Source organism: Callorhinchus milii, unplaced genomic scaffold (genome assembly GCF_018977255.1).
Source record: "Callorhinchus milii isolate IMCB2004 unplaced genomic scaffold, IMCB_Cmil_1.0 Scaffold164, whole genome shotgun sequence".
Taxonomy (NCBI): domain Eukaryota; kingdom Metazoa; phylum Chordata; class Chondrichthyes; order Chimaeriformes; family Callorhinchidae; genus Callorhinchus; species Callorhinchus milii.
This window is the reverse complement of record NW_024704905.1, coordinates 40,027-51,842: the sequence shown is the minus strand read 5'-3', so window position 1 is coordinate 51,842 and position 11,816 is coordinate 40,027. Positions and strand designations below refer to the sequence as shown.

At 51.4% G+C, this 11,816-nt stretch overlaps 1 protein-coding gene across 1 annotated transcript; it reads right to left on the bottom strand.

Annotated features, from left to right (window-relative positions):
* Nucleotides 1-734: 734 nt before the first annotated feature.
* LOC103173017 (antigen peptide transporter 2-like) lies at nt 735-9,543 on the bottom strand. Its single transcript, XM_042345935.1, has 5 exons — nt 8,929-9,543; nt 7,681-7,795; nt 4,257-4,387; nt 1,558-1,763; nt 735-1,064 (listed from the first exon to the last, which is right to left on the bottom strand). Exons 1-5 carry the CDS (start codon nt 9,479-9,481, stop codon nt 813-815), a joined length of 1,257 nt encoding a protein of 418 aa, XP_042201869.1. The 5' UTR covers nt 9,482-9,543; the 3' UTR covers nt 735-812.
* Nucleotides 9,544-11,816: the final 2,273 nt, after the last annotated feature.

Here is an 11,816-nt window from a genome sequence, read left to right as displayed (position 1 = left end):
GGCTCAGGAACCGGACTAGAGACCGTCACAGAGGTTGGGCTCGATTCCACATTCCATTGCCAAGTATGTCACTTTGGGGCCAGTTCAGATCCAAGGAGACCCCATTTACCGGCCCCCTTCCACCCGGAGGATGTCACTGTGGAGCTGGACGGATCCCGGCAACATCTTGAGTGTTCAGTGATTCCCATCACAGATCTGTAGCCTCTCATTCCTACAGCCATCAATACAGCACAGAAAGCCGTTCAGCCATCGTGCCTCGAGTGATTCCATTCAGTCACATTTACCTGTCTTTACCTCTGAAATGACTCCTTTAGATATCTATCTACTTCACTCTTCAACGGATTATGGATTACAACAACAACAGCAAAATTACATTTGTAAAGCGCCTTTCACGTCGGGAGGACGTCCCAATTATGCCTTAACCACTACTCCTAGCAGGGCATTCCATATCTAACGGCAAAGTACTCCAGATGTTAGAAATCTGGTATAAACACAGAAGTCGCTGGGAACACACAGATGTCTGGCAGTATCGATGGAAAGAGGAAAATGAGTTAACGTTTCAGGTCAATTAGCTTTTGTCAGAACTGACGTAAGGTTCCCAGCGACTTCTATGTTATCCCATATCTTAAAACTTCTTTTAATCAATGTCAACCAGTCACTAACTGACTAAACTGTGGAAACAATGTCTCACTATCTATTCTATCAAAATCCCTTTGAATTTTAAAAATCTTCATCAGGTCTCACATCAGACTTCTCTATTCCAATGACAACAAGCTCTGTTCCTCCAGTCTCTCCTCATCCCTCATATCATCCTAGTAAACCTCTGCACCCTGAGTGTGACATTGATATTCTACCCAGGAACATACTTTTAGACACAGTAGATAAACGGCCCGGATCAAATCTCTCTTGTTTTTCAGCTTCTGTGTGTCCATGAGCCGATCTTGATACAGACCAAACTCCTCGTCCTCCATCGCAAAGCTCCGTACCGTCCGGATCCCAGAGACGGTCTCGGCAGCAAGCTCGCTGGAATAGGCGATGGAATCCTGCACCTGTGTCAGCAGTTTCTAATGTGGAAACATACACTGCAATGAGCCAGCCCTGAATAATCCCAGCCCTGAAGTCTCATCCCAAAAACATTCCTATACTTGGAATCCCAAACACTTCAGGTGCTGGATTTTATCCCAATCATACCCTGAGTCGAAACCCAAAATATTCATTTCTTTTGCCTCATCCCAAACACTGTCATCCCTGGATTCCCTCCCAAAACACTATCATCCCTGGATTCCCTCCCAAACACTCTCATCTCTAGATTCTCTTCAAAACACTCTCATCACTGGATTCCCATCCCAAACACTATCATCCCTGGATTCCCTCCCAAGCACTCTCATCCCTGGATTCCCATCCCAAATACTCTCATCCCTGGATTCTCATCCAAAACACGGTCATTCCTGAGTTTCCTAGTTGACTTGACTGATGGACTGAGCTATTGGGGTTGATGATGATTGGGAGATGGTTTACACACTGGTTACCTAGCAGTAACTGGGACCTGCTGGTTACCTGGTGATATTGACTGTACAGTTTCTGGATTATGGTTGTCAGTGGTATCTCGATCAAGGTGAGGAGGGTGAGCTGCCAGGACAACGAGAACATGAAGGAAAGAATTCCAATCGTCTTAACTAGGCTCCTCAGGAGGATGTTGATGTTTAAGGTAATGGAGTCGCTCATGAGGGTGGTGTCCATGGAGAGACGAGAGGTTATGTCACCTGATAAACAAGCAAGAGGTGAGGTCACAGTCACAAGTTCACAAGATTAGGTTTTAATGAAAATGTTCCGTGGCCCATGTGATCAGAGGATCAGCTGTTTATTAAGAAGCCCCATGAGTCGGCCTCAACCACCCGTCCATCCTGCCAACCTGTTCATTACTGATAATGTAACGTACAATACATAGGATCCAAGAATAGGAAAATCCTTGTACTTATCCTGAAATTGTCCGTTACAGCTCTAAACCTGTGTCCTCTTGTTCTACTCTCATAACACACATTAAAGTATTGATCTGTGTTGAGATCTGTATTTTCATTCATATTTATACTTTTATCCACATCTGAGTCCCCTTTGACTCGTCTTCTCTCAAGACTGAAGAGACTTTGTCCTTCAATGGGTTTTTCCTATCACTGTGTAGCAGAATTCATCAAGTTTCACCAGATTGTTCACTAACTATCGCTCACTCACAGGGAATGTGATCTGCGTTTAGACCATCATAATACAGGTTATATTTAACCTATTGATGATAGTAATAGTTGTTGTAATAATAATCCAATGTCCTCTTTCACTACTGATCTAGTTGTTGTTCACAGCTCATTCCTCTAACACTGGGGACCAGCCTCTCTGCTCTTACTGTCTCTAGGGCTTGGTCAGCCCCTCTGTCATGGTGACCAGAACTGTTTGCAGTTCAAGGTGTGGTCTGAGCCGACACTGAACAGCCTGGGAATAGCGTCTGAGGATATAAACTGTAACTGATTTAGGAATATAGTCCAGCTTCCTTTTGCCTTGTTTACTGCTCTTCACATAGTTTTTCAGCTTAGGTCTTGGCAAGTTCAGTGCCATTCAGGTACTCCTTGTATTTCCTATTCTTGGATCCTATATAAAGTACCAGCATTTATCAGTATTAAACTTAATTTGCCACTGAGCAGTCCATGTGCTTACTCTATCAAACTCTTTAACAAACCTTTGCTGCCTCCTCTGATTCCACGATTCCCCCAATATTGATGTCATCTGCAAATTTATCTTACATTTGACTGTGTCTGCAAATCCAGGTCATTAACACATCAGACCCCAGAGACGTAGTACCACTAGTTCCCAGGTGCAAAACATAATCAAAAAGGCAATGGCATGTTGGCCTTTATCTCAGAGGCCTGGGATACAAAGGGGAAGAAATGATGCTTCAGCGTATAGAGCGTTAGTCAGACCCCACCTGGAGACTGCATTCAGTATTCGGCACCACACCTCAGGAAAGATATCTTGGCCTCGGAGGGGCTGCAGCTCAGGTTCACCAGAACGTTACCAGGCCAAAAAGGGTTAAGTTACGAGGAAAGGCTGCGTAAACTTGGATTGTATTCCCTCGAGTTTAGAAGATTGAGGGGTGATTGGATAGAGGTTTTTAGGATGATAAAGGGATGTGATAGGGTAGATGCACAAAAGCTATTTCCTATGTTGGGGGAATGCAAAACAAGGGGCATAGTCTTAACATTAGAACCAGACCATCTATGAGTAAAATTAAGAGCATTTTTTCACTCAAAGGGTGGTAGAAATCTGGATCTCTCTCCCCCAAAAGGTCATGGATGCTCCTTCAAGAAAGAGTTTGACAGATGTTCGGTCGGTCGGTCAGTCGGGGATTAATGGATACGGGAGAAAGCGGGAAATTGGATTTGAAATTCTTGTAAAGATATAGATCAGCTGTGATCTGATTAAATGGCGGAACAGGCTCGACAGGCTGAATGGTCTACTCCTGTTCCTATGTTCCTACCACTTAGTACCACTCAAAATTTGACTGAGGTCTCCAAACAGCGACCCACTGCTTCCTTGCCCTGTTTGTTTTAAACATTTTGTACCATTTTACCAAATAAATCAAATCGAGACTCAAACTCAATAACACCAAATACTTTGAGGACTGATTACAGCAGGGAATGGGATCAGTGATCTCAGCAGGGGAAGGGGGCACAGTGAAGTGGACGGGATAGAGAAAAATTGAGGAGGAATGAGCACAATGAGAAGGAATTATCAACAACATCAACAACAAAATTACATTTCCATCGTGCCTTTCCCGTTGGAAGGATGTCGCAAAGCCCTGGACAATCAGAGCAAATAGCTCCAGCGAAGGCACCCCCGGACTTCCCTGCCTCCAACCCTCACCCCCTCTTGCTCATCTTCAGATCACACCTGAAGACTTCCCTCGTGAACTCAGCCTCCAGTCACCTCCCCCCCCCTCCAGCTCAGCGTCAAACTCTGTCACTGCAAAATGCTCCAAGATATTACCTTGTGTGAAGGGTACAAGTTGTTGTTTAAGGTGAATTGTCTCTCCTGCACCTTCGGACATCCCCCTGACATGAAAGGCAGTCAATAAATGTAATGTGTTGTTGCTGTTGTTCCTATGAGGGCCTGAGACACTGAGGCTTATCCTGTGACAGGTACTAAGATGCTTTTCCTCACAGAGCCTGGGTGGTAGTAGGTGACGGAGATACTCTGTGCAGAAGCCTCACCTGTTCGTGTCGATTCGAAGAAGGCGATTTCCTGATGAACGATGGAACCAAAGAGCTGCCCCCGGAGACGCTTGACAAACCTGGACGATGCTAACGTGAAGAGCCCTCCCCGCAGGCCGGCAGCGATGGAACTACAACAGCAACGTCATGTGGATATTCAGTCACTGATTTTAACAGCAACAACAACAACTTACATTTATACAGTGCTCTCCACACTGGGCAGCGTCCCACACACTGCCCCCCCATACACTGCACCCCCACACACTTCCCCCTAACACACACTACCACCTCCACACATAGCCACCCCACACACACAACCACCCCACACACACTGACCCCCACACACAGCCACCATACACACAGCCTTCACACACACTGCCACACCCACACACTGCCCCACCACACACTGCTCCTCACCACACAATACCCCCACCACACACTGCCTCCCCACACATAGCCCCCCGATACCCAATGCCCTCCCCCAACAAACTGCCACGCCCACACACTACCCCCCCACGAACTGCTCCCCACACACTGCCCCCCACACACCACCCTCAGCGCACACACACTGCCCCAGCGACACACTGTCCCTCCATACGCATTGGCCCCCACACAACAACAACAAGATTCCATTTATAGAGCGCCTTTCATGTTGGGAGGACGTCTCAAGGCTCTGTACAGTTGGGTCAGGACCCGAGCAAGGGGGAAATAGTCAGGGGGAGGGGAGGGAGGGAGCGAGGAGGGGGGAAATTGTCAGGGTGAGGGGAGGGAAGGGAGGGAGCGAGGAAGGGGGAAATGGTCAGGGTGAGGGGAGGGAAGGGAGGGAGCGAGGAGGGGGTAGAGAGTCGAGAGGGAACTGAAGGCTTGGTCAAAGAGAAAGGTCTTGAGACCGGCCTTGAAGGAGGAAAGGGAGGAGGCGGCGAAGGCACTGGGGATAGAGTTCCAAAGCCTCGGGGCTGAGAGGCTGAAGGCCCGGCCACCGATGTTAGGGCAGTTGGGGCGGGGGATGTGGAGCAGACCGGAGCCAGAGGAACGGAGTGTACGGGCAGGTAGGTAGGGGGATAGTAGGTCAGAGAGGTAGGAGGGAGCAAGGCCGTGAATGGACTTGTAGGTGAGGATGAGGATCTTGAAATCGATCCTCTGGGGGATGGGGAGCCAGTGGAGGCGAGCGAGGGCGAGGGTGGGAGTGATGTGGTGCGGGACAGTACACGAGCTACAGAGTTCTGAATGACCTGCAGTGTGGAGGGAGGGCCGGGAAGACCGGCGAGGAGAGAGTTCCCATAGTCCGGCCTTGAGGTAATAAAGACGTGGACCAGAGTTTCAGCCGCGTGAGGGGTGAGGTAATGCCGTAGTCTGGTGACATTCCGGAGGTGATGGAAGGCGGTGCCAGTTGTGGCGCAGATATGAGGGAGAAAGGACAACTCAGGGTCGAACAGAACCCCGAGGTTCCTGATGGCTTTGAGAGGTGGAGAGTACGGCCTTGGAGCTGATGCTGGTAGGAGTCGGAGTGTGGGAGGGAGGGGGTGGGGGGTGGGTGAATGTTGGAGGGGAAGTGACCGCGGAGCGAATTCCCCCACCCACTGCCGCTCCACACACCACCCTCCTCCCACACACTGCCACCCCCACACACTGCCCCCCCAGACACTGCCCCCCACAACCCTGCCCCCTCCACACACTGCCCCCTCCACACACTGACCCCCCACACACTGCCCCCCCCACACACTGCCACCCCCACACTGCCCCCCCACACACTGCCCCCACCAAAGCACTGCCCCTCCACACACTAACATCCCCACACACTGCTGCCCCCTACGCACTGCCCCTTCCACTCACTGCTCCCTCACACACTCTCCCCCACACACTGCTCCCCACATACTAAACCCCACACACTGCCTCCCACATACAGCTCTCTCACAAACCGCCCCCCCACACACTAAACCCCATACATTGAGCCCCCCAACACCAGACTCCAAACACACTGCCCCTCCACACACTGGACCCCACATACACTTAGGGTTAGGGTTAACACCCCACAGTTGCAGTGTGTGTGGAGATGCAGTGTGTGTGTGGGGTGGGGGGGGTTCAGTGTGTGAGGGGGAGGCAGTGTGGGGGGTGGGGGGCAGTGTGTGGGGGGACGGTGTGTCGTCCGGGAGCGGTGTGTGTGTGGGGGGGGCGGTATGTGTGTGGGGGCGGTGTATGGAAGCAGTGTGTGGGAGGACAGTGTGTGGCCTTCAGCCTCTCAGCCCCCAGGCTCTGGAACTCCATCCCCCAGTGCCTTCGCCGCTTCCTCCCTTTCCTCCTTCAAGGCCGGTCTCAAAACCTTTCTCTTTGACCGTGCCTTCAGCTCCCCTCTCGACTCTCTTCCCCCTCCTCGCTCCCTCCCTTCCCTCCCCTCACCCTGACCATTTCCCCCTCCTTGCTCCCTCCCTTCCCTCACCCTGACCATTTCCCCCTGCTCGGGTCATGACCCAACTGTACAGCGCCTTGGGACGTCCTCCTGACGTGAAAGGCGCTTTATAAATGGAATCTTGTTGTTGTTGTTGTTGTTGTGGGGGGCAGTGTGTATGGGGGTGCAATGTGTGGGGGGGTAGTGTGAAGGGGAACAGTGTGTGGGAGGGGCAGTGTATGCAGCGGTAGTGTGTGGGGGTAGTGTGTGAGGGCAGTGTGTGAGGTGGGCAGTGTTTGCGGGGGGCAGCATTTGTGGGGGACGACAGTGTGTGAGGGGGCAGCATGTGGGGGCACTTTTTTGGAAGGCAGTGTGTGAGTGGGAGGCAGTGTGGAGGGAGCAGTGTGTGGGGGCAGTGTGTGGGGAGCAGTAAGTTGGGCGGCAGTAAATGGGGGCGCAGTGTGTGAGGAGGAGGAAATATGTATGGGGGAGCATTGTTTGAGGGGGCGCGGTGTGAGGGTGACAGTGTGTGGTGTGGGGGGGGTGAGAGGAGGAAATGATAATAATAATCCTTGCATTTGATATGGCGCCTTATCACGTCTTTGAGACGTCTCAAAGTGCTTCACAAAATATTCTGTAAAGTGTAGTGACTGTATACTTTGTGGATGAAACGCAGCAGCCAATTGCGCATAGCAGCATCTGTCCCACAAACAGTCGTGGATTGAGTAACTAGATTATTATTATTTTTTGTTGAGGGATTATTATCAGGCGTGTGGAGTAAGGAAACTTTCCCAAAGTTTCATTCCTAACCAGGAATCGAAACCAGGTCTCGTTTGTGAGGCGAGTGCTCTAACCACTGAGCTACAGGACACAGAGAGTCACTAGATGGGGGGCGCGGGGGTGGGGGGGGGAGCGGAGATATAGAGAGTCACTGTGGGGGCGGGTGGGGGGGCGCGGACACAGAGAGTCACGGGGTGGTGGGGAGACATACAGAGAGTCACTTGGTGGGGAAACACTGAGAGACACATCCATGATCACCTTCCTATGGATGTCAGGAACATGCAGGAAATCGCCGTCATGAAGATCTGCTGATCATAGTGAGCGGAGAGGACATCGATCACCCGCCCCGTGTAATAGGGCCCAAACATCTCACCTGTAAATACAGAGAGAGATCGTTCACCAGGGTGAGGGGGGGAAACTGAGAGTCACGGGGGGGAGACACAGAGAGTCACCGGGGAGGGGGAGACACGATAGTCACTGGGGGGGAGGGGGCGGGGGGGAAACACAGGGAGTCACTGGGCGGGGAGACAAAGAAACTCACTGGGTGGGGGGTGGGTGGGAAGAGACACTGAGCGTCACTGGGGGGAGAAAGACCAAGAGTCAAGGCGGGGCAAATGCTGGGCGTCAATGGGGGTGGTGACACACTGCTATTCACAGGGGTGAATACACTCACTGAGGGAGAGAAAGAGAGTCAGGGACACAGCCAGTGAGCATGCAAGAGACAGAGACAGTGAGACATGATACCACTTTACAACAACAACAACTTGCACTTATACAGTGTCCTCCACACAGGGCAGATGGTGGAGCCTGACTCCGTGCCGGGGGTGGATGGGGGAGGTGGCCGTAAGCACGGTCGAAGAGGAAGGTTATCAGGTGGGATTTGAAAGAGGGGAGAGAGGGGGCAAGAACGGAGGGATTGAGGGAGAATGTTCCAGAGTTTCAGGGCGCAGTGTCTGAAAGCGATGGTGGGGCAGAGGGTGCGAGGGACAAGCAGGAGCCGGTGTCAGTCAAGTGAAGGCGCTGACCGTGTGGTGGATTGGGGAATGAGGAGGGAGGGAGGTGCTAGAAAGTGAAGGGATTTGAACACGAATGAGAGGATCTTGAAGTCGATCTGTTTGGTGATGAGGAGCAAGTGGAGCCTTGGCCAGACCTGGTGAGATGTGGGGACGGAGTTTGGTTCGGATCAGTGGAGGAGTGGAAGAGTCTGAATAAGCCGGATTTTGTGAATGGTGGAGCTGGGGATACGGGCGAGGAGAGAACTGCAGTAATCCAGGCGGGAGGTGGCAAACGCATTCACGAGGGTTTCGGCTGCATTTGAGGTAAGGTACGGTCGGAGGCGGGCAATGTGGCGAAGGTCACTTTACTCCTACTTAGCACTTTGAGACGTCTCCACAACATGGTGAGACGCTCTATCAAATACCAGCATTATTATTATTATTATTATTTGTCTCATTTGAATTTGATCCATGAACAGGAGACGTTATTGGAAGAGATGAAGCTACTCACCAATAACTGCCAGTGTGAGGAAGATGAACGCTCCACTGAGAGGGATGGCGTCCGGCCGGGAGTAAGAGAGAAGACGGCCGAGGGTGGCTTTGGCCGTGTCCTTGTCCCTGGTCTGTCCGGGAGCCGAGGGCCGTTCAGGGTGGAGCTGCTCGAGATCAGTGGGGAACAGTGTCTCCCCAGCAATAACAGCGAAGGCTGAGAGAGCGTGAAGCAGTGCCCAGCAGCCGGGGATGGAGATCAGAGCCTGTGTGTCTGACAGCAACAGCCGGACACTGCCATAGAGAGGGACGAGGAGACACACACACACAACAAACAGCAGCCGCTGCCAGCCCCGGCCTCTCCCTCCCGAGCTAGACACGAGATCCAGAGACAGCACCAGGCTGCTCAGTAAGGCCAGTCTGAGGAGACCTCCCAGCCAGCAGCCCAGCAAACTGCCCCAACCCAGAGACAGGAACCAGGCCGAGCGCTGCAGCAAAGCTCCTAACACCAGGTCACAGGCTGACACAGGCAGCAGCCACCCACACCAGCTCACAGCCATCCTGCCACAGGTCATAGACAACCACAGAGACACACACAGACACACACACACACACACACACAGACACACACCGAGCCACACACAGACACACAGAGCCACACACAGAGCCACACACAGACACTGGGTTGCGCTGTTTAATTCAAGCTCAGGCTGGTGTCTTGCTCAGGATCTGATCAATCTTCTCACTTCAGATGAAAAACTTCTGAGAAAAGAGGAAAAAAATCAATAAACAAGAGTCTTGTTGACCCCTCCCACCTGTCCCTCTCCTCATGCTTGTCCCAGTGGGTGGGGGGAAGGTGGGGTATGGGTAAGGTGGGGAAGGTGTGTGGTGTGGGGGGAAGGTGGGAAGGGTGTGGCAAGGTTGGGGGGAGGATGGGTTGGGAGGATGGGTGTTGAGGCGGGGATGGGTGAGTGGGGAGGATTGGGGGGGGGTGTGAGGTGGGGGTGGGTGGGGATGGGAGGGTGGAGTGGGTGGGGACGTTGCAGGGAGGTTGTGGGGATGGTTGTGGGAGGTTGGAGGGAGGTTGGGAGGAGGTTGGGAGGAGTTTGGGGGCGGTTGGAAGGAAAGTCTTTCATTTGAACATCTTGGATTTGGATTTTTGGAAAAGCTCATCACACGCTGTCTGACACTTGGGAAACCAGACACCGGGATCATCAGACACCCGACTGGTCACGGTGATGGGTTTCTGTGTGTCAGATACTCAGCTAATCACGGTGACGGGTTTCTGTGTGTGTCAGACACCCGGCTGATCACGGTGATGTGTTTCTGTGTGTCAGACACTCATCTGGTCACCGTGATGGGTTTCTGTGTGTGTCAGACACCCGGCCGGTCACGGTGATGGGTTTCCGTGCGGATCAGACAGCCGGCTGATCACGGTGACCGGTTTCCGTGTGTCAGACACCCGGCTGATCACGGTGACAGATTTCCGTGTACCCGGCTGATCACGGTGACCGGTTTCCGTGTGTCAGACACTCGGCTGATCACGGTGACGGGTTTCCGTGTGTCAGACACCACCCCGGTCCGCAGACCTGATGCCCATTCAGTGTGTGAAGCGCTTTGAGACATCGTCCCGATGTGAAATGCGTTACACAATGTAAATGTAAATTACTGTTATATTTTTTGGGAGTGAGTAGTTAAACCTCTTGTCACTGGAGGGAGTGAGTAGCTCACTATATGCAGTGGTTCAGGTCTTTGGGTGTCAAATACAGGCTGAAGTTAGCAAACTGGGTTTGCAGTTAATAATTACAATAATTACAATAAAACTGAATAATGTGCAGAGATCGCTGAAGGTGGCAACGCAGCAGATACACTGAGAAAAGGTAAACAGAGCCTTTGGTTTGTGAGTGGAGGCTCCTGTATAAAGTGAGGGCAGAAATGAACTGGTGAGAGAGGGCACTGTGTGGGGCTGAGCTGAGAGAGTGAAGGAGACCTGGATCGAGACCTGGCCTGATCGGGTGATTAATTCAGTAGATTATCTCTCTGTGTCACTAGAACTTTATATTTTCACACTGAGTCAGTGAGAATAAAATAATAACCATTATTCGGCTTATGGTCTTTCTGGTCAGGAGGATGTTTCAATTTGTGCACAGAGACATCCCACAAAGTTGAATGAGTGATTTTTATTTTCTGGCACAAACTGAAGTTCATACAGAATCCATCAATTCTTTTAAAGGGAATACAATACAGAATGACACTTACACAGCGCCTCTCACATCGGGGGTAGGAGGGTGGCCAAAGGCTTGGTAAAGCAGGCGAGGGATTGGGGGGGGGGGGGGTGGTGGGGGGGGGGGCAAGGAAATGTGGGATGGAGTTCCAGAGGGTGGGGGCAAAGAGACTGAAGGCCTGACTGACAATGTGGGGGGGAAACGGGGGGCACGAGGCTGTCAAAGGTAAATGTGGGTCTGCTACAGATAGAGACGGGGGGAATTATAGTAGGGGACAAAGACATATCAGAGACATTAAACAAGTACTTTGCTAGTGTCTTCACCTTAGAAGACACTGAAAACCTACCAAGAATAGAGGGGAACCAAGAAGAAAATGTTAGCGAGCAACTTGGAGGAATTAATATTAGTAAAGAAATGGTTTTAGGTAAATTATCAAGGTTGTAAAACTGATAAATCTCCTGGACCTGATGGCCTACATCCTCGGGTTTTAAAAGAGGTGGCTATTGAGATAGTGGACGGCTTGTCTTTGATCTTCCAAAATTCTCTGGATTCTGGAACGGTTCCCATTGATTGGAAGATTGCAAACGTAATTTAAGAAGGATGGGAGAGAAAAGATGGGGAACTATAGACCAGTCAGTCTGACATCAGTGGAAGGGAAAATTCTTGAGTCCTTAATTAAAGATGT